Below are 25,134 nucleotides of genomic sequence, written 5' to 3' on the forward strand. Positions count from 1 at the left end.
AAAAAAAATTTAATTACTAATTTAAAGAAAAAAAATAATTAATTTAATTAGAACACTCTGTTAAAAACAGAATGTGATAAAAATCAGACAAAGTCAAAATTTGTCTAAGTTTGAGAATGCAAGCGTCTCTTCTTATATAATAGAACTGTTGAAGCAACTTGCTAACGAGAGGAAGAAACTTTGGCGCACCCTGGTGGCACTTATCCAAAGTAATTTCGAGCATATACTTTGAAGCAGCGCGGGACATTTCAAAATCGAGCACCAGGGTGCGCCAGAGCTTCTTTCACTCACTAGCAAGTTAATGTTTGACCAAGAAAAAGCTGTTGGCAGCCAATATTGGTCCATTATTTAGCCAATGGTGAGCATTGGCAATTTCCCATTATTGGGTATTGGGAGAGCAGATGAACAAGTTTTGTGGTGGCGCTGACACACAAGTCTCGGGTGAGCAGACGACCCAAAGGTTTCTCCGTGCAGTCCAAAAACAGCTTCTGAAAACTAATTATCATAGAACTTGATACTATATATAATACTTATTAAGACTCTGGATCGTAACTGAAAGAAATAAAATTATTCTATACTGGATTTAAATTTTTGCAAAATTTATAGCATTATCTTAATTATCACCTTTATCGTCATCTTAATCTTAATCGTTATTTCAGTTTCTTAATTATAACTTTCCTTTTTCTGTTTTTGCTTCTTTTAATTTTTATTTTATCTTTTTTCTTTTCCTTCTATTTCTTGTTTAACTTCTAATTCTATAGTTCTGGTTCTCCTTGTACATCCTTTATTTAATTTTCTACTCTTACTTCATATGCGTTTCTTTTACTTCCCGTGTGGAAATTTCCAGACGTCGCCTTATTTAAAGAGGGGCGCTGATGAGAAATTCGTGAGGCCAACCACACCAGTAATGTCTAGATATATAGGTGATAATCGGACACTGACTAGAATGCCCTCTTTTTCTAAATCGAGAAATCTAACTGGATCTATTTATGTTCCTATTAAATATTTGAATCAGGCCCTGACTAGAATGTCTATAATTAAATTCCTACATTCTGATTTTCTACTCAGGCACTGGCAGGGCAATCCCGTTAGAACCTCTCTATTTTGCCGCACATCATCACCTGATATTCCTATTCAATGCCTTACTAAATTCTTTTTTCAATTTTCACACGGGTTCTTTTCCTTCTACTTCTGCTGTTTCTTCTTCTACTCCGATTTATTATTTTATAGCTTTACTTCTAGTCCTCTACTACTACTTCTGTTTCTGATGTTGCTTCTTTTTTTTTACTTTCATATTCATTTTATTATAATTCTACTTTTTGTTTTACTGATGTTCATAATTTTTCTTCTACTTTTTCTACTCTCTGAAAAATAAAATTAAAAGAAAATCGCTTCTTTAGAGAACAAAAGAAGAGAATCTCTTTTTAGAAAGAAAAGAATATTTGTACACATAAAAAGAAAAAATGTCTGTTTTTTTTCTTCAATTCGAAAAGTATAAACGTGGTGTTTTTCTTCATACCCCCATACGATCTCGACTTGAGTCAAAGGTACACCGGCCCGCTGGCATTATTCGTCGTATAAATGATCAGAATCGGCATCAGTCTTTCGCGATTGGTCGGTAAGCGCGACCTGCGGACGTTCTGTATTCTGTGTATGCGCCATTCGGCGCCGATATACGGCAACAGCAGTAGCAGCAGGTTACGTTACCAGTTGCCAATTTTATCAAGGAAACGGAACGTGTGTGTGACTTTGTATGCAGTTTTATACGCACATAAACATAGAACTCTGCGAGAGAGTGACATTTCAGGCGACATTCTATGCGCCTCACTGTGCGGCCGACATTCGTCTCAGCGGATTCCACACTCGTTATTTACCTCACGTTCATGAAAATGAAAAAGGCGGAGTCTTGTGCAAGTTCGCAACAGAAAGAGAGGTGAAAGTCGCTCACCGAAGCTATGATACCTTCACGAGATGGTCCATTTAATGCAAGATGGCAAAAGGGAACTTTGATATGGAAGAGAGAATAGTTGGACCGTTACTATATGGATAATACAGCTTTCGTGGGAAATGTCCTCACACGAGATAAATTTCGCGATGGGATTAAATTTAAATTTTTCATTCCAAAAAAAGTCCAGATCAAGTTTTATATATCCTTTCGGGAAATTCATCTCTGGCAAATAGGACACTCACTTTTCGATTGAACATATATAGTTTCCATCATTAGTCTTCTAATGACATTTTTATCTCTAATGTATAAAAGCTATATATGTATATAAAACAAGAACTGGAACAAATAAAAAGTTGTTATAGTGACGAAGTTTATGTATTATATTTCCCATGAAATGTCTTTATGGAGGATCATTTATTTATTGAGTGGGTATATAGAAAAGGTGCATTTCCTGTTTAAGGGGATTTTAATGTTTCAATAGAAATTTCGATTTCCTATTTTTTGAATAAATGAACGTTTGAGTTCAACTTTTGCAACAGTAATTTTTAAGTTAAATTTTAGTAAAGCGAAGGCTGGGAAACTATGTCTAAAAAGTGACTTTTCTTAACCCTCAGGGTACTGACTGGGTTAGCGTAACCCAGGCGAATTTTGAAAGTTGCGCCATTTCTAAACAAATCGATGGAGGCGGCTCGGACCGGGGGGGGGGGGGAAAAAACTTTGAGATTAGAACCGAAAGTAGCTGATTTGGCAGAGCCGGTCGGCACTTGCTGTTCAAGCTGCGAATTATTGAAATTTGTATTCGGGTGAATTACACCCAGTCAGTACGCTATGTTATAAAATCCATGTTTTTGTGAAATGTAAAATCTCATTAAATTAATTGAAAATTATTCATAAATTACATTTAAAAGTTCATAAAGTGTAAAGCGGAAGGATTTTGTAAATTTGGTGAATTTGGGTTTGTAAATTTTCGCGATATTTTTAATGAATTTATCGTTTGACTTTTTTTTACATGTCAAAAATAGAGCATTTTCAAATCTAAAAAAAAATATACTTTTTAAGATTAATTAAAAAACGGCTGACGCTATCTTAAAGATCAACTTTTCACCTTTCCAAAACACCTATATGAAATGATTTTATCTTTTTTTTCATAAAAATACGAGCTTTTGAAAAAAATATTTTTTTTCATGAAAATTTTTTGAAAACCATTTGTATTTTTGACAATAACTTTTATAAATAAAAAAATATCACTAATCCGACAAATCCGGCATATTCCTGTGGAAATTGTAAACAGATTACAAAAAAAAGAGTTTAAATTCATCAATTACAGCCCAAGATACAGCCGATCAAAGTTGCTGGGTTACGCTAACCCATGTCAGTACGGAACGTTACATTTTTATAGTCAGTACCCTGAGGGTTAAACTGCGTGCAAAGTATAAGCCTCAATTTGTGCACTCTTGGCATAATTTAAAATATGCTAGGGGAGTGTAAGGTATGGTGGCGGACACTTTCTTTTTTGCGTCTCTCTCTCTCTCTCTCTCTCTCTCTCTCTCTCTCTCTCTCTCTCTCTCTCTCTCTCTCTCTCTCTCAAAACAATATTTTTCAAAATTTCAAAAGCAGGCAGTTGCTGGCATCTATTAAGCATATTTCTGTCAGAAGCGGCTGTTAAAATTTAAATTCAGTGAAATTTTACAGCTCTTGGCTCAAAAAACTGATTTTTTTTATTTTTGAAAGTTGTAAGGTATGGTGGCGCATTTGGTGTATTTAACTAAAATATAAAAGATTTTTGTTTAAAAAATGTTAAAAAATTAAATAATTAAATAATATGCAAAATTTTTTAATAAATAATGCTAGTAAGTTTTTCTATCTATTAATCTGAATTATTTATATCTATAGAAAGATAATTTATGTATGTCATACTTGTACACTAGTTTGTCTAGTTTGAAATCGATAAGGTCCTAGTGAGTTTTTTCCAGTCTGAATTATCTAACTAGAATTTGATTGAAGCCCGACTAGTTTTTCTAGACTAGAGATTCTAGTCAGAATCTAGCGAGGTCCCTACTAGAGATAGGGACAAATGGGGAAATTTCTACACGGGTTGGTTTTCTAGCGGGAATTTATATATATATATATATATATATATACTACTTGAGGAAAAGGGACGATAATAATTTATGTTTTGCGAATGCGTGCGGTGTGCGTGTTGACAGCTGAAACACGGCTCTTCAGTGACTCCGATTGGTCGACATGAGCCGCCTTATATAGGGTGGAGGACGCATGCGCTCTCTCTAATATACAACAGCAACGTCGTCTTCGTCACCGCAGCTTGAGAATTGCTATCGTTACGTTGTTTACGCTCACAACATCCATCAGCGTCCAATGTGCCGCTGTCAAACCTCTGTAGCCCAGATGTCACTTATCCTTCTTTTCCTTCTCGATTCTTTAACTTGTCATTTGTTTTTGCTTCTTTCAATGCATCCTCAATAGTGTCTTGTCTCTTTTTAATCTCTTTCTTTCTCCCTTAAAAAATTTCTTTTCCTTTTTACACTGAGGCATGAAAAAAAGAAATATTTTTAAAAAAGTATGCCGTTAATTTTTAATTTACGCTACTTTTTCGTAAAGTGAAAATAAAAAATGTATCTTTCTTAAATGTAGAAAAAAAACTGTTTTAAAGTTTAAACTTTCACAAAAATTTCTTTAAAAATTATTATTTAATAGGAAAGAATTAAAATAAATTGAAAAAAAGCCAGTGAAGTCATATAATTTCGCCAGCTTGGTAACTGTTATCATTTTTGTTATCGATATATACCTCTTTGGACACTTTCTGACAAACTTCTATTTTTACGAGACAGATATTTAACGTCCGTTTCAGTTTTATACTTTCGATTAAAATAATTTAAGATTAAGTAATAATATTTTTAATTAATTTAATCACTAATTCATGTTTAGTTTTTCTATTCGAGTAGTAAGAATTCCATAAATGACAATAAAAAAAATTATGTATGTATGTATGTCCGCAATATTTTGTCCGGGATAAACACAAAGACTACTTGACCGATTAAAAGGAAATTTTACAGACTCTTATAGGTATTATAGTCTAACTTAAAATCCTAGCCATATTTGATTGAAAAATATTAAGCTGAACAAAAGTTATAGCTTTTTTCACAAAATTGAAAAAATGAAAATTTTTTAATTTTTTGGCAAATTGATGTGCCACTTTTTATAGCTACTTTTTAATATAAATACTACTAATTTTCACTATAAAAATGAAATATAAATAATAAATCCAAATTTTTAAGCCAAAATCATATTTTTGATTTTCGACAAAATTTTTAATTCCTAATTTTTTTTTTTTTTAATATTGTTTAACTTTTTATGAAGTTGGTATTGATATCGGTAAATTTTTTTAAATTACATTCATTACATTTATTTTATAAACAAGTTTAGAGTCATGAATTTGATGTCTATTACAAATTTTCTAAAATCAATGAACGTGAGTTTGCAAACAATTTCTATATTGATATTTCAAGGTTTTATGTTTGAAAATTTCATAGTATGTATTGTCATATTTAACATAGAAAATAAAATAAATTAACATTTAAAATTAAATAAATGTGGATTCTCAACAAAAACTACATTTTAAATCTTTACATAAAATATATATGTTTAATATAAAGGGTACAGTAAAAGTATATATAAATAAAACTGAAATTTGACTTCAGCAGGCACTGGGACATAGAAAGTCCTTAAGACGCCATTAGAGCAAATTGGGATTTATAAATAAAAATTTTCTTATTTTTAAATTCTATAAATGTTTTAGAAATAATTTTGAAAATAAATAACAAATTCCTATTTATGAATTAAAATTTTTCTTCTTGAATTTTAGAAATGTTTGGGGTATGTTGTTGCTTTCCAAAATTCTATCCGGGCATTAAGCAAAAACGGGTAAAATGTAAAATGCCATGTGGAAATTTTCGATAGGGATATGAAAAAATTATACCTACTTGAAAAATAAAAATAGATTTTACATGGGATTTTTTCTTAAAGAAATATATTCCCATGTGGGAATCGAAAACGTGTTTATAGTTTCTACTAATACTAGCTCCTCCGACGGCCGCAAGCGGCCGTCTACGGTGCTAGTTTTTATATGTCCATTGTCCAAGTCCATTATTTTATTAATAATAATATTCAAAGTTTTTCAGTTAATAATTTGCTTATTTATATTTGAAATGTTGACGTTTTTTTTTGACAATGCAAAATAAGATTTATTATGTGTACTTTCTCTTAACAAAAATAAAATTTATATATTCGCGCTCTTTTTAAATAACATACGACTACAGCGCCCCCTTCACATGTACAAACAATTTTAAAAACACCCTTCTATTAAGATTTTACATTCTCATTGCCCATTCTTTACTTCGATACTTTTCGATACATTCGACCTTTCCACTCCATGTCTTTTTTAAGAAAGGACATTTAACAGAGGGTCTATCAACCGCGAAGGAAAACCGAGAAATAGCCGGGAATTTAATTCGACCAGGAAATATCGGGAATTTTCTTATCTATTTGAAAAAAGTTTTATTATATTAATTCGTTTTTAAAAAATTGTTTTTGAATAAAATTTATTTATATCATAAAAAACAAAAATTTAATAGAATTAATTTATTTTATAAAAAACAAAAATTCAATAAATTTTAAAAGTGATATTTAAAATATAAGTAAAATTTATCAGGGTTTTCTTAATAATTTAACTTAAAATTAATTAATTATAAATTAAATTCAAATTCAGCAAAACTTGAATTTTATTTAAGTCTAACCTCCAAAACATCTATGAACCAAGCTTCACTATATATAACATAACCAAGAATCTCTCATAAATTCATAATCTATGTTAATCATCTACTAACTTCACTCTGAAAGACTTTATCAAAAAAACGGTTATGAATTGATTAATCATAACTTTTTATTATTTTAATTTTATTTATTTAAATATGTATAATGGTGGTGGTAAGGAGTTGTTTCCCAACTCCTAAAACAAATTAAACATGCTTTACCACGTATGTATTCTCACGTTTCTGTTTAGAAAAAAAATTTTTTTCAATTATTGTAATTTATAATTTTTGTAATAATTAATAACTTATAATTTTTATAATTAAATATAATTTTTTAGAATGTTTTCTCTTAAAAAGGATGGTGGCTACCATCGAAACGTCGAGACAATTTTATTAATATAATAAATAATGTTGACTAATGACCTGGAAGAATATTTCATTAATAAAGGAATAAGAGGAGTTTCGATAAATCAATCAAAAGAAATTTTAATAGAAGCTTATGCCGACGACATCGCTATCTTATCTGATAACATAGTTCTAATGATTAAGATAATTAAAATTTTAAAAGAATATTGTCAAGAAAACGAATTGAAAATTAATGTTAACAAAAAGAAGATAGTGATCTTCCAGAAGGGAGGGAAGGGTCATAAAAAAAATACCCCCAGTTGAAATATGTCAAAGAGGAAATTGAAATAGTTGATTCCTATACATATCTTGGAAGGGGTTGGGACAAGTCACACCCAGAAAGTCTCCCCCGGACAAGTCTCCACAGAAAAATAACTCCCCATGGGACAAGTCTTCCCATGGACAGCTCCTCCCAGAGGACAAGTCTTCCCAGGGACATCTCTCCCCGAGGCGCATGAAAAGTCTCCAATTTTTATTTTCCGAATCTTTATTTTATCGAAATTCTTTTTATCTAATAAGAATTAATTATAATTTCTTTTAATCGAAAGAATAATTGCACAGGCACACAAAAAAATAAAAAAGTCAAAACCCAGAGGTTACACCCCCCTTTCCCCATGTTTTTGGGGTCGCTGAAACCGAATATGACCATGAAAATTTTTTTTCATCGTCCATTTTCCCGCTACCACCCCCTTACACCTGCTCCCGGGGGTTGGAATTTCAGTTTAAAAAAAAGTGGAGTTGGGTGTCTATTCCTATGTTTTTTGGGTCGCTAAAACCAAAAAAGACTACCAAAAACAAATTCTTCCCTCCATTAACCCCCTACAACCCCCTTAACACCCGAAAGGTGGGTGGTCGAAATTCGAATTTTCACGAAAAGTCGATTACGATGTCTAAACCTACGTTTTTTGGGTCGCTGAAACCAAAAAAGATTCCCTAAATCAAATCCTTTCCACCCCGATCCCCTACAACCCCCTGTAATAATTTTTTTCAAATAAAACGAACCGATTTTTGGGAGATTGAAAATTAAATATTAATTATCAAAAATTATTGCAGGGGGTTGTAGGGGATCGGGGTGGAAAGGATTTGATTTTGGTAGTCTTTTTTGGTTTCGGCGACCCAAAAAACGTAGGTTTTGACACCGTAATCGACTTTTCGTGAAAATTCGAATTTGGACCCCCCACCTTTCGGGTGTTAAGGGGGTTGTAGGGGATTAAGGGAGGGAAGAATTTGTTTTTGGTAGTCTTTTTTGGTTTTAGCGACCCAAAAAACATAGGAATAGAAACCCTACTCTACTTTTTTTAAAACTGAAATTCCACCCCCGGGAGCAGGTGTAAGGGGGTGGTAGCGGGAAAATGGCCGATGAAAAAAAATTTTCATGGTCTTATTCGGTTTCAGCGACCCCAAAAACATGGGGATAGGGGGGTGTGACCTCTGGGTTTTGACTTTTTTATTTTTTTTGTGTGCCTGTGTTGTCAAAAACATTATTTTTTTGAATGACTAATTAACAGAATGTTTAATACTGCGAAAGAAAATTTTTTATAATCTTCAAATAACTGAATTATCATTTCTAAAAATTATTATTTTTTATATTTCTTATTTACACTAATATTTTTATTTTCGAAATGTCAATTTTGATAAATATTATTTTATAGATTTGTTAATAATTATAATAATTATATGCCCGAATTATTATTCAATATAATTCAAATATTACCGAATTACCAATTCTTAAAAAATTTATTGTTCCTAATAATATTTTTTTATAATGTGTAAATGTTCTAAATTCTAAAGTCTCTAAATTTTATTTTATCGAAATATCATTTGTTATAAAACTTTTTTCTTATAAATGTTTTTCAAAATAATTTTAACTTTTTCGAATTAACATAACTCATAATTTTCTTTACTTCTAATCATTCTTCTTTATAATTTCTATATTTTCTAACATGTATTTCTTCTAACTATAACTTTACCGAATTGTCACTTCTCATAATTATTATTATATCGAAATATTATTTTTCAAAATTTTTGTAATATCTGATAATTTTTTATACTAATTTTTTTATTGTATAATAACCAGTTTTTATAATTTTATTTTATTCGAATAATTATTATTTCGTATAATTTTTTTCTTACTGAAATTATATTTTAAATAATTTTGTTTAATCGATTTTTTATTTTTCCTAATATTCATTTTTCCAAATAATTCTTTTTCATAATTTTTATATTTCCTAATTCGTATTTCACATAACATATATTTTTTCTGAGATTTAAATTCTCTAATTTATTATTTTCCTAACCTATATAAATGTCATAATAAGATTATGAATTATTTGAAAAAATGAATATTAGGAAAAATAAAAAATCGATTAAACAAAATTATTTAAAATATAATTTCAGTAAGAAAAAAATTATACGAAATAATAATTATTCGAATAAAATAAAATTATAAAAACTGGTTATTATACAATAAAAAAATTAGTATAAAAAATTATCAGATATTACAAAAATTTTGAAAAATAATATTTCGATATAATAATAATTATGAGAAGTGACAATTCGGTAAAGTTATAGATAGAAGAAATACATGTTAGAAAATATAGTAATTATAAAGAAGAATGATTAGAAGTTAAGAAAATTATGAGTAATGTTAATTCGAAAAAGTTAAAATTATTTTGAAAAACATTTATAAGAAAAAAGTTTTATAACAAATGATATTTCGATAAAATAGAATTTAGAGACTTTAGAATTTAGAACATTTACACATTATAAAAAAATATTATTAGGAACAATAAATTTTTTAAGAATTGGTAATTCGGTAATATTTGAATTATATTGAATAATAATTCGGGCATATAATTATTATAATTATTAACAAATCTATAAAATAATATTTATCAAAATTGACATTTCGAAAATAAAAATATTAGTGTAAATAAGAAATATAAAAAATAATAATTTTTAGAAATGATAATTCAGTTATTTGAAGATTATAAAAAATTTTCTTTCGCAGTATTAAACATTCTGTTAATTAGTCATTCAAAAAAATAATGTTTTTGACAATTATTCTTTCGATTAAAAGAAATTATAATTAATTCTTATTAGATAAAATAAAGATTCGGAAAATAAAAATTGGAGACTTTTCATGCGCCTCAAATTCAAGCGAATCGAGTAAATTTTAAAAAAATTTGTCGGCCATATTGTATCCGACATTTTGAATTTTGTAAATCTGATAGCAGATTCATAATCTGCGACCTCAAAAACCCCTGAGTAACAAAAATTAAGCGAATCGAGTAAATTTTAGAAAAATTTGTCGGACATATTGGATCCGCCATTTTGAATTTTGAAAATCCGATTATATATTCGTCATGAGCGACTTCAAAAACATATAAACACTAAGTTCTGTTAGATTTCATAGCCATGGTAAATATGGGTGCACCATAAAAAGAATTGAATAATTTTTTCCTCAAATTAGCTCCATTTTGTTTTTTAATTTCCGCTTTTGCATATTTTGAAAGTTTAGTAAGTTTGTGCCAAATTGTGACACTTGTATTCGTGTGAAACAAGTATTTTCAGTAAGAAATAATTATTTAAAAAAAATTTTTTTTTATTTTTTTGCAATCTGATGCACACAATTCGCTATATTTAATTTTCTTTGCGATAAATTTAAAATCTAAGGTCAGAATCTTGTTCAGCGACCCCGAAAACATAAAGAAACACTTCAGTTACTTGCAGGGAGTATTATTTTCAGTATATGAAATTAAATCTATAATTAAACACAAATTTTCAGAGGTTCCAGGCGTTAATGGGTTAAATAAAAAAAGATATCGACAAAATCCTTCGTCAGACGAGATTCAATACTATGTATATGACAACCATATTTTGTTTTTTTGGTTTGGATCACCCAGACGTGAAAAAAATTGTTTTAAGTTTTCAAAGGAATGCAAATGTAACTGTGAAGAACAAGGACCAATTTTTGATGAATATCATCTGTTTATAAATTGTAAAGCTCAGTGGTTGATATCAGGAGGAAATATTTTAAATGTGTTGCAGAAGAAGAATTGAATAAAGATGCTTGGTTGAAACTATTAAATGGTAGAATCCCTTTGGAAATTAAAAGAGCTGTAAATTTTATCAAAGAGATCTCAAATTGTACATATTTTTAAAAATATTGATCTTCACACAAATAGAATATTGATATATATATATATATATATATATATATATATATTAGAGAATAAAAAAAAATGTAATATCAAACTCCTTTGTATGGATATGTAATCCTTTAACAAATAAATAAATAATAATAAATAATGTTGACTAACTTAAAAATAGTCTTCAAAATTTGTTAATGAAAAATTTGGATTCTTTGGCCTAAACTTCAAAACAAGAATTATATTAAGATCCAAAAACTGACTTTTAACAAAAAAAAAATTGTTTTTTGCTTTAATTTTTATTGATGTAAGGGAGATTGGGGAATTGTAGGCCACACTTTTTTTAGCTGAATATCTTACACACAAAATTATTTTTTTCAAATTTTTCGTGTCAGGATGTATATCATAGTCCAGTTTCCCAAAATTATCACTTTTAAAGAAATTTATGTTTTACCAAAAAGTGCAATTTTATGATTTTTGAAAATGTTGGGGAATTGTGGGCCACTGCCTAAATTAATTTCAAAATCAAAAATAGCGATCAAATATATTTATTAAGTAGTTAGAAATATTTAGTTTAAAACTAGAAAAGAAAAACTACACTGGAAAAAAAAGTTCATTGAATCAAGTAAATGCATTTTCTTGACCTGATTTATTTGAAACAAACCCATATTTTCTTATTGGAAGAAATTTATTTTCTTGTGTCAAGTAATTTTGAGCATTGATCAAAGTTATTGAAATAAGAAAATATGGGTTTGACATAAGTAAATATCTTACTGTTTCAAACGAACTGTTTTACTTAATTCAACGCTCATATAATCCTGATTCAAGAAAATACGAAGGTTAATATAAGTAAATATTTGTTTCAAGTTGATTAAAAATTATATTCAATTAATCCCATATTTATTTGAAGAAAGAAATTCATTTTCTTGTGTCAAGTAATTATTAGCATTGAACAGAATTCTTGAATTAACAACTTAGTATTTGGCAGAACTCAATATGTAATTATTTCAACCAAATATTTTACTTTTCCGAAGTACCAAAAAGTATTGAATCTAGAATATCATGTTCTTAAGCGAAATAATAAAGTATTGTGTGGAGAATTCATGTTTCTTGAATCGAATCATTTTATTTATTTGCTTTGAAACTTTTTTTACTTAACACAATGCCAGTGTTCTTGATCCAAGAAAATATTTTTCTTCAAATGTATATGCAACTTAAATATCAGTTTTTGAAAACTGTCCATTGAGGCTAGGATGGCATAGTGGTAGCGTGACGGCTTCTGGTGCGTGCAACCCGAGTTCAATTCCTCCAACCGTGGAAAATTTTCTTTCAAGGTATATTTGTTGTATTTGTGTTAAGTAATAATTAAATGTAAATATATATGTAAAATAACAATTATTTAAATAAAAAATATAAATGTTAATTAATTAAATAATAAAAATGTTTGACCTAAGTATTAGAAAAGATAGGATGGGGGTAAGGGGGGGGGGGGTAATTTAAGTAAATAATTTACTTGTATTGAGAAAGTATTTTTTTGATTGAAATCTATAAATTTTCTCAAATCAAGAAAATATTTTCTTGGACAGAGAACATACTTTCTTGATTTGATACATAAATGATTTTGAATTAATATATTCTGCATTTCTTACATGCTACTTAATTTCTTGATCGAATTCCATATTTTCTTGGATCAAGAATATCTGCGTTCTCTCACAAAATAAATGTTTTCTTTATTTAAATCTTGAATTACTTGAACGAATGTTACAAAAAATTGAATGAATCAAATAAAATAATTCAATTATCTATATAGGGGAGAGTCTCCAGTTGTGAGACACCTCCAGTTGTGAGACAGTCAATTTTTTTTAACATGCAATATTAAAAAGCCGATTGGTTTATATAAAAACATTTCTTTTTATATGAGCCAACTTTTTCGTGTACGCCGAAGCGGATATATAAACTGTTTTTGTTAAATACCAACACTGTGTGTGATAATCGACTAAAAAGCGTTTTTTCAATAAATGCAAAGTACTTTTTTTCCAAGTTAATTAATTGGAAAAGGTAAATGTAATGCATTTTCTTTTAGTGTTTTCCTTATATTTTGTGATGCAATATTGCATTGTTCCAAGCTACGGTTGAAAATAATTTAATTTTCCTTTTTTAAAATAGCGCCAATTTCTGGGTGTGAGACACAGCATATCACCAGTTGTGAGACGGTGTCAACACCCATCTGGGCAGCATAAAAAATACGACTTTGCAGGCATACTATTTAAATGTTGTTTTGATTTTTTTTCTAGTATTTTTGGGCATGTCAAGTGGAAAAAAGTAAATTGATTCAGAAGAAATCAATTTTAATGCTCTTGTTGAAGCTATTAAATTGTGTTTATTTGATAGTCATATTTTGGCGAATAAATATTATTATTTAGTATATAATAATATATATTATTAATATATTTAATTATTTCTACTAAACATAACGTTTTATGTCAAACTTATTAAATTTTAGCAATTTTTAATGAGTGTCTCACAACTGGAGACATTTTTTTTTTTTTTTAAAAGCGATGTGCTCGGAAAATGTATCGTAACATTTTTTGAGTTCATCGAAACACTATACTTTCTTTTAATAAAAGTTGCGTATTTCTGTTACCTTTCGAACGGTGTATTTTATTTACAATTTCGTTTACCCGTTTACAATTTACGGGTCAAAAATAAAACCCGTCTCACAACTGGAGACTCTCCCCTATATTCTTAGAACAAGAAAATATTTTATTCATTTAATACATTTCATACTTCGTATAAGAAGACTAACTTCTTGGTCAAATTCCATATTTTCTTGGATCAAGAATATATGTTCTTGTCCCAAATATCCTATGTCAAGAAAATCGTTTTCTTGAATCAATACTTTAATAGTCTTGGCCGTATTCAATCCCACGATTTGCTTCAACCAAGAAAAATTTTCTTGGTTCAATACTTTTTTTTTTCAGTGTAAGAAAATGAAATTAATCGGAATCACAATTTGGACAAGTAAAATAGGCTCCATTAATTACAAATTTTTAAGTGAACAGCTTTATCGCATGAATCGTAATGAATCGAATTGTTTTTGTTAAATTACTATAGCTATGAATGATTTTAATAATATGTACTTGCATTGTGCAATTAAATGGCCAAAATCAAGCAATAAATATACTTCCCTAAAGAAGTGGCCCACAATTCCCCAAATGCTTCATTTTACAAAAAGCTTTTGTATTATTTATTCTTTTCAATTTGATGCAAAATTTCTTTTTGGAGTCAAAGTACCAATACCACACAATAATTAAAAAAATATTTATCATAAGGGTAAGAATCCGTCAGAAAAGTTACAATTTGAATGGGGTCTACGGATTATTCTGCAATTTTGTGAAGTACAATATTTGATAACAAAAGTAAGTGTACCAAAGGATTTTTAAAAATTTTCAAAATTGTAAAAGTTACGTCATTTTGAATTTTTTTATAAGATTTTTTTTAAATGTGAATATTTCCGAAACAATTTAACAGATTTTAATAAAATTTAAATATGTAATACTTAAAATCATGTCCTTTCAGAATTTTTCAAAAGAAAAAAAATTTTTTTGTTTTTTTCAAAAAAAAAGTAAAAAAAAAATTTTTTGAATCGATTTATTAAGCACGGGACCGATTTTTGAACATTTTTCGATCTATAATAAAATATTCCTTATAATTTCACCTTTCATTTAAAAAAAAAGAAAACGATGGAGACTTTAATAGTTTTTAAGATATTGCAATTTTTGTGGAAGCGCGACCACGTTTCAGTGCCAGCGCAGTATCTTTTACCCGGGACGCCTCACAGTGGGATTTTTTACACTTTACTCTTCAAAATTGTCTAGAGCCTACAAATTTTATTGGATTTTGATGTTCTTGGTCTTAAATAAAAGAGGATAAAATTTCTAAGAGTTCCCTTTAAACCGACTTTTAAATTTTTAATTGTTTATTTATTTTTTTGTTACTCAAAGTAAACAATTTACAATATTTTTGTAAAAAATACTGTTTATTTTTTATTTTCCCATTGCAAATTAAAGATTGATCAACTTTGCCATGAATGTGCCATTATTGGGCCGAGAGCTGGCCCAGTCTTAAAAAATTTGAAATTCTGACCATCGGCGCCATCATTGGCCCAGTAATGGGACGTTTTGAACACCAATAATGGCCCAGTAACTACTGCCAATTCTCGGCAGACATTACTGCACCAATGATTGGCCGTTTTTGCAGTCTCGGCATTTCGCACTTGGGTATTTAAGTAATGTATGTCTATTTTGTAAAAAAATGATTTTTAAGTTAACAAAATCATCATTGTTATTAAGGTACTACTACACTTTAGAATTTAAAAAATTTTTATTTTTTTTATTGTATTTTTTAACTCCTTATGACTTCAGAAAACACCTCCTAAAGTATTCATAACCAATTGTAAAAATAATGGTAAATTTTTCAAAAAATATTCAATTAATGTAAAAAGTCATTGACAAATTAAGTAAGTCTTTAAGAAGATGGTTGGGTCCAGCTTTTAATTTGCAAAAGAATTTTAGGTAATTTATGGATGGCCTCTAACGATACATATAAGGTTTAAACGCGTTTTTCTCAAAATAACGTTTTCTCAAATTGCGGACAGTTTATCTCTGAATCTACTGAACCGATTTTAATAAATAATAACTCGTTTTGTTTGTTAGCATGTCCTGTGTGAGAATTCACCAGAAAATGGTCAAAAAATTTTAAAAAAACATTTTTGCAGACTAGAAAAATACTGAAAAACATAGTGTATTTTGACAAAAATTATTGAAGCATCTGCTATTTTTTTATTTCAGTCCATTTTTCATTAATGGTGGTGGATTTCTATGCAAGACACCTTCCTTTTTAAAAAGCAGTTTAGATTCTTTGTTTCCGATTTGTCAATCTTGAGATAAACTGTCCGCAATTGGACAACTAACTTTTTGGAGTTTCGATCTGGATGCTGTCTGCAGATTATGATATTAAATAAAAATTAAAAACAAACCATTATTTTTATTCTCCAAATATGTACTAATATAGGCAAAAAAGTTTTTTTAAATATTTATAATAAAAGACCTAAGAAAAAAAAATTTTAAATTTGGTCTTTTGAGAGCCTTCTAAAGTGTAGTATAGTACCTTAATAATTATATAACCAATAATCTATTTTCTTTTGCATTTATAAACATTTCCAGCATTTTTTAAACTTAAAATGTTTATATTATATGTACATTCTTTCAAAAACTTAAAAAATGTACTTATTGATTTTAAAACAATTTTAATTAACAAATAGATAACATTGGTCTTTTTAAAAAAAATTGTTTTTTTAGACAAATTTATGTTTATTTAAGTAATTCATGTTTACGTTGTAAAAAAAATGATTTTAAAGTTAATAATAATCATTGATATTAACAATACTCAAGTTATCAATATTTAAGTAGAGCTTTAAAATGGTAAACTCGTTCAAAAAGGTTCTATTTCTTTGCAGAAATAAGCCATTTATTTGTTTATAAAGTTAATAATTTCTTTATAACAAATGTAATTGTTTAAGCTAATAAATTTTTTAAGTTTTTAAAAGAATCTACATATGATATAAATATTTAAAGGTTAAAAGATGACGAAAATGTTTATGAATGCAAAAGAAAATAGATTATTGGTTATATATAATTATTAATAACAAAGATGATTTTGTTAACTTTAAAATCATTTTTTTACAAAATAGACATACATTACTTAAATAAACATAAATTTGTCTACAAAAAAACATTTTAAAAAAAAGACCAAAGTTATCTATTTGTTAATTTAAATTGTTTTTTTTAACAATTTAAATAAATAAAATTTAAATAAATAAATAAAAAATAAATATTTTTAAATTCAAATAATTATCCATTATTATTTGTCAGGTGGTCAGACTAAACTAATTTAAATTGATTTCGATCTTGTGCAATAGAAAAATAAAAAATAAACAGTATTTTTTACAAAATATTGTAAATTGTTAACTTTGAGTAACAAAAAAATAAATAAACAATTAAAAATTCAAAAATCGGTTTGAAGGGAACTCTTAGAAATTTTATCCCCTTTCATTTAAGACCAAGAACATCAAAATCCAATAAAATTTGTAGGCTCTAGACAATTTTGAAGAGTAAAGTGTAAAAAATCCCACTGTGTAGCGTCCGTAAAAGATACTGCGCTGGCACTGAAACGTGGTCGCGCTTCCACAAAAATTGCAATATCTTGAAAACTATTAAAGTCTCCATCGTTTTCTTTTTTTTAAATAAAAGGTGAAATTATAAGGAATATTTTATTATAGATCGAAAAATATTCAAAAATCGGCCCCGTGCTTAATAAATCGATTCAAAAAATTTTTTTTACTTTTTTTTGAAAAAAACAAAAATTTTTTTTTCTTTTAAAAAATTCTGAAAGGACATGATTTTAAGTATAACATATTTAAATTTTATTAAAATCCGTTAAATTGTATCGGAAATATTCACATTTAAAAAAAATCTTATATAAAAATTCAAAATGGCGTAACTTTTACAATTTTAAAAATTTTTTTAAATCCTTTGGTACACTTATTTTTGTTATCAAATATAACAACTTCACCAAATTACAGAATAATCCGAAGACCCCATGCAAATTGTAACTTTTCTGACGGAGTCTTACCCATAATTAATTCTTGAAAATCTTTGTTAAAAAAATAAAAACATGAAGACCCAAAATAAATATTTTAATGCAATTTTTTAGGTGACTTTTGTTTTCGTTTTATAGGTAATTGTAAAGCGTTTTAAAGTCATGAAATGATAATGAAAAATTTACTTTAGACGAACAATAATAATCAGTAATATTTCATAATAATAATTATTGATGAATTTGAAAATTAAAATTGCTTTCAAAAAATCTGAGTGACAGAATAAGAAAAATAAATGAAAATTTTAAGTGAATAAAATAAGTATAATTGTAAAAAAAATTAATTACGCCATTTCCTTGTGCTAAAGTTGAAAAGACATAAAAGGCATGTATTGCGTTTGAAGTGATGATGCTTCGTGCGGTTTATAAGACTGCATAAATACCTAAGTTATTTATTGACTTTCGCGAAACTTGACTGACTCGCGAAATATATATAATGTCCTTTTGTAACAATATGAGAAATGATACCCTTGATCAGAATAATTATTACTTCTGCCGATAATTTTTTTATTAGAAAATATAAAACATAAAAATAAAAATTTTCCTATTTTTGCAATATAATGATTTTTAATGTTCATTTTCATTAAAAAAATTTTGAACAGTATATCGTTGTTCATCTGAAATACATTTTAGGCTGTTTTTTAAAAATGTTGTTCTTTATTTTAAACTAATATAAAAAAGTTAAATAAAAAATTTTAATTGTATTAAGTACATTTAGCTTAATTTTATCACTAGTCTTATTCAAATACATTTCCTTCCGAAATCTTCTTATATATTTTACTAGTTATAAATTATAACCATGATGATAAGAAACTCTAAAGAGTTCGAAACTATAGTTGGTAAATATACAAAATATGAAGTCAAATAACCATATTTAGGTTAGTACAAAAATATTCAAGGTAGTAAAATATACTGGAAGAATTATAATACTAAAACTGACAAAATACTATAAAAATATTAAAAATACTAAAATTAGGTGAAATAAAGTATAAATTAGGGAAAATTTTTGCTTTCAGCAGCCGGCGAATTCGCAGGAGCGTGGCAGCGGCTTGGGTTTGGGGTGTCAAGGTGGTCCAGTAGGGAGTACGGGGGTGGGGCCGGGAGCTGTTGATCAGGCCCGAGATTTGAGTCCGTGCTTACCAGCGTCTATGGGAGACGCTGCGAGACCCACAACGCTTCCGTCCAGTCCACCACCTCAGCAACCTCCGCCGTCGGCTCATCATCATGGGCCCCATTCGAGGACGACCCTACATCAAACACATTGTGGGACCAATAATAATTGTTACGATTCCACCACTCCCTACGATTCCAGGGACTACGGTTCGCCCGGAGGTATTATTATTATTACATATTTTCCAAATTCTTGTTGTTCTTGTTATTCCTTTTTTGTTTCTTTTACATTTGATTTTCTAAATTTATTTTTGTCATTATTTGTTTTGATATTCTTGGTATTACTTCTACTTTTTGTTATGCTTTTGTTGTTTCATCTTCTTGATGTTATTATCACTCCTTTCCTTTTTATTACTTCTGTTATTTCTTTTTTTTCTTGCTATTTTTTCATATCTTGCTAATTTTGTTCTTTCGCTTTCTCATGACGGTTTTTAATTTTTCAAATGAAGGTTATATGGATACATCTAGATGTATGTATGTGTATGTAACAAAATATTGTGTACAAATTATCTCACACACCTTTTTGACAGATTGTTCTAAAATTTGCTTATTCTTGTCAAAATTATATTCCTGGCATACAAACGAATCGATTAATGTATATAAAGTATACATTTCACCAATATATATATATATATATATATATATATATATATTTTTTTTTTTTTGACCTATAGGTCAAAAAAAAGGTCAATTTTGACATAAGTTTTGACGCCCTTTTGGGATAGGGCGCCTTTACAGAATCTTGAAACAGCGACGGCGGCGGCGATATCTTTTTTATAATATATATATATATATATATATATATATATATAGTTTATAGCCATTTTTATATTGAACAAAAAATTTCAATTTGAAGGTTTTAAAAACTTATCTTAACACTTTGAAATAAATTAACTACTATGAATTTTTGTTATATTTTATTATTATATTTCTTCTTCGTCATTTTTTTCTTATCATTTTTTTGGGAAACAATCAAGAAATATCCCACGGCACGGAAAGTCTCCTAAAAGTTGAAATTAAGTTAAATGCAACCATCTTTATTCTCTAAATTTGAATTAGTAAAAATGTTTACTAATTTAAATTAATGATTCACTTTTTGCTTTTGAATTAGTAAGTTTTACTAATAAATAAGTAGAAATCATACTATTTGTTCGTAAAATTTACTAATTTAAAAGCAAAATGTCAGTTACTAATTCAAATTAGTAAACATTTTTACTAATTCAAATTTAGAGAACAGTTGAGAAGCTCATGAAACTAAAAGTAGTTGTTTACATGTCCACTGTTTTTCAATAGCAAGTTTAAATTTTTTCTAATATTTGAAGTGAAATTATTGAATTTTCTAAAAACTGATTTGACAAACTTTTTTCAATAATTGCAGGTACGACAGAGTACAGAAGTAGTGGAAATTATGAGCCCGCCAGTGACCTTACAATGCCACCGCAATCGCACCATCATCATTTTCATCACTCCGTCCATCAGCAGGATCAACAGTCAACAGATCATCACCTACAAGCAGTGCCAAAAATTGAACCACCACCGACGCCTCCGTCACAACCGGAAGACATGTCGGGTGTTGTTTGTGCCGGCTGTGGACTAAGGATATCTGACAGATTTTATCTCCAAGCCGTGGATAGAAGATGGCATGCCTCATGCCTTCAGTGTTCCCATTGTCGACAGGGTTTGGATGGCGAGGTCACGTGTTTCAGTCGAGACGGAAACATCTATTGCAAGAAAGACTACTATCGGTGAGTCTTTTCTTTTACTTTTCTTAAACTATTGTATTTTCAACAATGCTATTCTCTCCACACGAGAGCTATTTAGGAGAATCTAGAAACCGAACAGAAGAAATGATTAATTCATTCTTAGGTCTTTTCTCGAGATATCGAAAGAATATATCTTGATTAAAAAAAAGGAAAATACTTCATCATGCAATTTGTAAAATCGCTTCTGAATTGACAATTAGAGCAAAGTGGATTTGACGGGTTCCACGTCAAGTGACCCAGGTCCAAATTTTAAATGTTTGGGATCGGGTTAAAAGTTTGCACAAACAGTAGTCCTATTCGATACAATTAAAAATACCAAATATTATTAATTTATTTAAACAAATATAAAAACTGGAGGGGGTAAAAGTTTAAATTTTTGGTCTAACATGGAATATTTGAAAAATTTGTAGTTTCTTTAAAACAAAACGAAAATACGTTTTCTATTTTGGGTTTTGCTGCTGTTTTTCAACACTTTCTAATAGTGTGAACAAATGTAGAGAAAAAAAATTGTTTGAACTTGAAAAATTAAATTAAAAAATAAAATTTCATTTTTTCATCAAATGGACAGTTTTTATTTTTTTAAAAAAAATTTTATCATAAAGGTGAGGTTTTTTCCTAAAAAAAATGTATAGGTCAAAACGTGGGACAAGAACTTTTAACTGGTCAAAATAAACATTTACTTCTGCAATCCACCGCCCCTGCGCGTTGTTGGGCTGTATATTGTTTATAACAATTAAAATAAATTATTTTATGCTTTATTAATTATCTGGTGGTCATATTGGATAAATTTAAATTTATTTAGATCATGTGCATTAACGGAATAAGAAAATAAACGTCCTTTTTTAAAAAAGTGTATTAATTTGTTAACTTTGATTTAAAAAAAATTATAAATAATTAAAATCCCCAAAATCGGCCTCGAAGGATGTCTTAAGAATTTATTCCCCTTTAATTTAAGACAAAGAACACTCAAATCGGTTAAAAATTGTAAGCTATAGACATTTTTTAATAGGAAATTGTAAAAAAAATTCCACTGTGGGCCGGTGCAGTGCAGTTGTAAATGCTTAATTTGACCAGTTAAAAGTTCTTGTCCCACGTTTTGACCTATACATTTTTTTAGGAGAAAACCTCACCTTTATGATAAAATTTAAAAAAAAAAAATAAAAACTGCCCATTTGATAAAAAAAGGAAATTTTATTTTTTAATTTAATTTTTCAAGTTCAAACAATTTTTTTTCTCTACATTTGTTCACACTATTAGAAAGTGTTGAAAAACAGCAGCAAAACCCAAAATAGAAAACGTATTTTCGTTTTGTTTTAAAGAAACTACAAATTTTTCAAATATTCCATGTAAATTTTTGACCTGGGTCACTTGACGTGGAACCCGTCATTTATATTTTGATTGTTTAATTGCAGGAAAATAAAAAGAATTTAACTTCTTTTGAAAAGAAGCGAATAGTACAAAATATATACTTGTAAGCAATAAAATGTTGCGGTGAATGTTTAATTTTAGTTTACATAGGAATAGAAAAGTTCTGGGTACATAAATATTCGCTATATGGTTGAATAAAGTGAAGTGTGTCTTATCTAATTGGGAAGGTAATAGAGAGTCTCGAGCACATGCATATACAAATCGTGGTGGTGTCTGTGAACGACGACATGTATACACGGTTGTTTGACATTTATTTAGTTTTAGATTCCCACTCCTTCTTTTCTCTCTCGTTACCATTTTATTTACCGCGCGATATTCGTTTCAATGTCGCGTTACAATTTTCCGCGCGCGTGAATAATGGAACGTGATTCAAACGATTACAATGTTATTCAATGTCACATTTGACAATTTCTATTCCGATACTTTAATATAATACTACAACTGCTACCACAATATCTACTCATAATTTCTTTAAAAATAATTTGAGGAAATTATAAGTCTCTTATATAGAACTATGATCCCACCAAGTTTCGTGAAAATCGGTCAACCTTTTGCAAATCGTGATATTTCTGACGTGAAATGCTCCAGTAGGTACATACATACTATATACATATATAGATACATATTATTTATTTACTTAAATACTTATTTTAATCTTGATATGTACCTGCAAATTTTTCTTCAAGTCTTCGTTTAATTTATAAGAGGAAAATCACAATGAGGCAGTACCTGAATTATGGGGCATGAGTCTTATTTTACTTCTGGGCTAATGATTACAGAATTTATTTTCTATGAAGTGGTAAAATTCTCGGTAATTTAAAATACAGTTATATTCTCAAGAATATAGGTACCTTCTGGAGAAATTATGATTAGATTTATTAAAATAATTAAATAATTACCATTACAAATTAACTATATTGATTAATAAGCTTTGAATATTGATAAATAAAAATAAAAAATTTAGTGATTTTGATGCAGAAAGGATTTCTGGAATTTTATGAAAATTTTCCGCATGTGATTTCTGGAAATCTTTCGGAAATTCTTCTACATGAGATGATTTCAATTGACAATTAAAGTTAAATAAATTGTACTTTTGAAATTAATTATTTTATGGGTCTGCTTGCTTTAAGAAATACTGGGGACCATTTATACGTGAAATAATTAAATATTTATAAAAATAAACTTTTTGTTATTTATTTTAAAGAGATGAAGTGTTTCATAATAATATTAACGTTTATAATAATTATCAAAAGCGGTAAAATAATTTATTTTTTACCATGAAATATTTTTTTTTGCATGCCTACTGCTTTTAGAGGATATTAGAGACATGCAGTTGCAAAAAAAGTTCATGATATAAGAAAAATATATGATATCCATTCAAACTCTAGATTCTTTTGTTTTATTTGGCCTTGAAACATATTTTTTTTAAATTATTAAATATCCACTGGCGTATTTTCCGGACAGGTAATACCTCATAATTTTATGTAGGTCTCCAACTATATACTTATAATCTTCTCAAATTGATTCAAATTGATATTATGAAATCTGTCCTCCGTATTGGAATTTATTTTTCTATATTCAAGGTACATCTCATTTTATTTAATAACAGAAATATCGAATTTCCTGTTATTGAAAAAGAAACTTGTAAGATTGAATCGCAATGTTTTTATTTTGTGTATATACAATGTTCGACAGAAAACCACTGTCGCCCGTATTCTAAAATGATAAACTTTTTAATTCCTACGAAAATGTTAATTTAATTTTCAAAGATAAACAAAAATTTTCTAAAAAATTATGACTGCAAACTTGAAGGAAATCATAAATAATTAAATCGCAATTAAAAATACTAAAAAAATTACGAAGTGTTGAATGGAAAAAAGTGAAGTAATTGAAAAGAACAAGTCACGTTGGAAATATAAGAAAAATTACAAAAAAAGAAAAAAATTGTCAGAAGACGACTTCTGATGTCTAATTCGTCTTTCATCTTCCCGCGATTCTTGTTTTATATGGTATATACGGAATATAGAAAAAAATGAGAAAAAATTGCGCGTTATTGTAATTTAAATTGTAGACCTCCTTTGTGTCTGTTTATATTCGTAATAAGAGAGTTTTTCCGAGACCGAGAGTGTCTGTCGTTCAAATTCCCTCCAGTGTTCTTTTGATCGAGTAAAATTCCCATACGTGTATTACATGTAGTGACTACTATTTGTGTTTATTATTGTATATATATATATACACTTGAGTTTTGTTTTGTACCAATGCTCGCTACTGCTTTTGCGGCTTAATAAGAATTCTCTCACGTTCAACCTGCAGTAAATTCCATTCCTGGAAACAATTGTCCCGCACTAGTAGAAATACGCGGAAATCACCTGTCTTGCCATGTTCCGCTCGTCGTAAGCTACAAATCCTGATTAAAGGAATTGCCGCCTCCTTTAAACTGTGACACGATTTCAAGTTGAGCTTTTCGTGCCCCGTTGACACCAAAACAATATTTCTAGGCTTTTATGATTATCGGCAATAATGTATAATAATCCTCCTATTTTTATATTAGCTTCTTCGTTTTATCGTTTCTCAATCTTTTTTGTGTATTTCTATATTTTCAAGTGTTTTCTTCGACGCGAACAACAACAATTGTTATTTTTCAAGTAGATAATCATTCTGTTTTGGGTGAAAAGTGATCTAGTCGAGAAAGAAAAAGAGAGATCCTTATTGTCTGTGTGTGA

At 28.4% G+C, this 25,134-nt stretch overlaps 1 protein-coding gene across 2 annotated transcripts in view; it reads left to right on the plus strand.

Annotated features, from left to right (window-relative positions):
• Positions 1 to 25,134, plus strand: part of LOC122504319 (protein apterous-like) — a 178,253-nt gene that overhangs the window by 51,868 nt on the left and 101,251 nt on the right. Inside the window, exons 2-3 of one of the 2 annotated variants that reach the window (XM_043615377.1) lie at positions 19,067 to 19,382; positions 20,599 to 20,965. In XM_043615377.1, coding sequence (XP_043471312.1) covers positions 19,067 to 19,382; positions 20,599 to 20,965 — 683 coding nt within the window. The remainder of the gene's footprint in view (positions 1 to 19,066; positions 19,383 to 20,598; positions 20,966 to 25,134) is intronic. The other variant, XM_043615378.1, reaches the window with a different exon arrangement.

The sequence above is a fragment of the Leptopilina heterotoma genome, unplaced genomic scaffold, assembly GCF_015476425.1.
Source record: "Leptopilina heterotoma isolate Lh14 unplaced genomic scaffold, ASM1547642v1 Lhet_29, whole genome shotgun sequence".
In the NCBI taxonomy this organism is placed as follows: domain Eukaryota; kingdom Metazoa; phylum Arthropoda; class Insecta; order Hymenoptera; family Figitidae; genus Leptopilina; species Leptopilina heterotoma.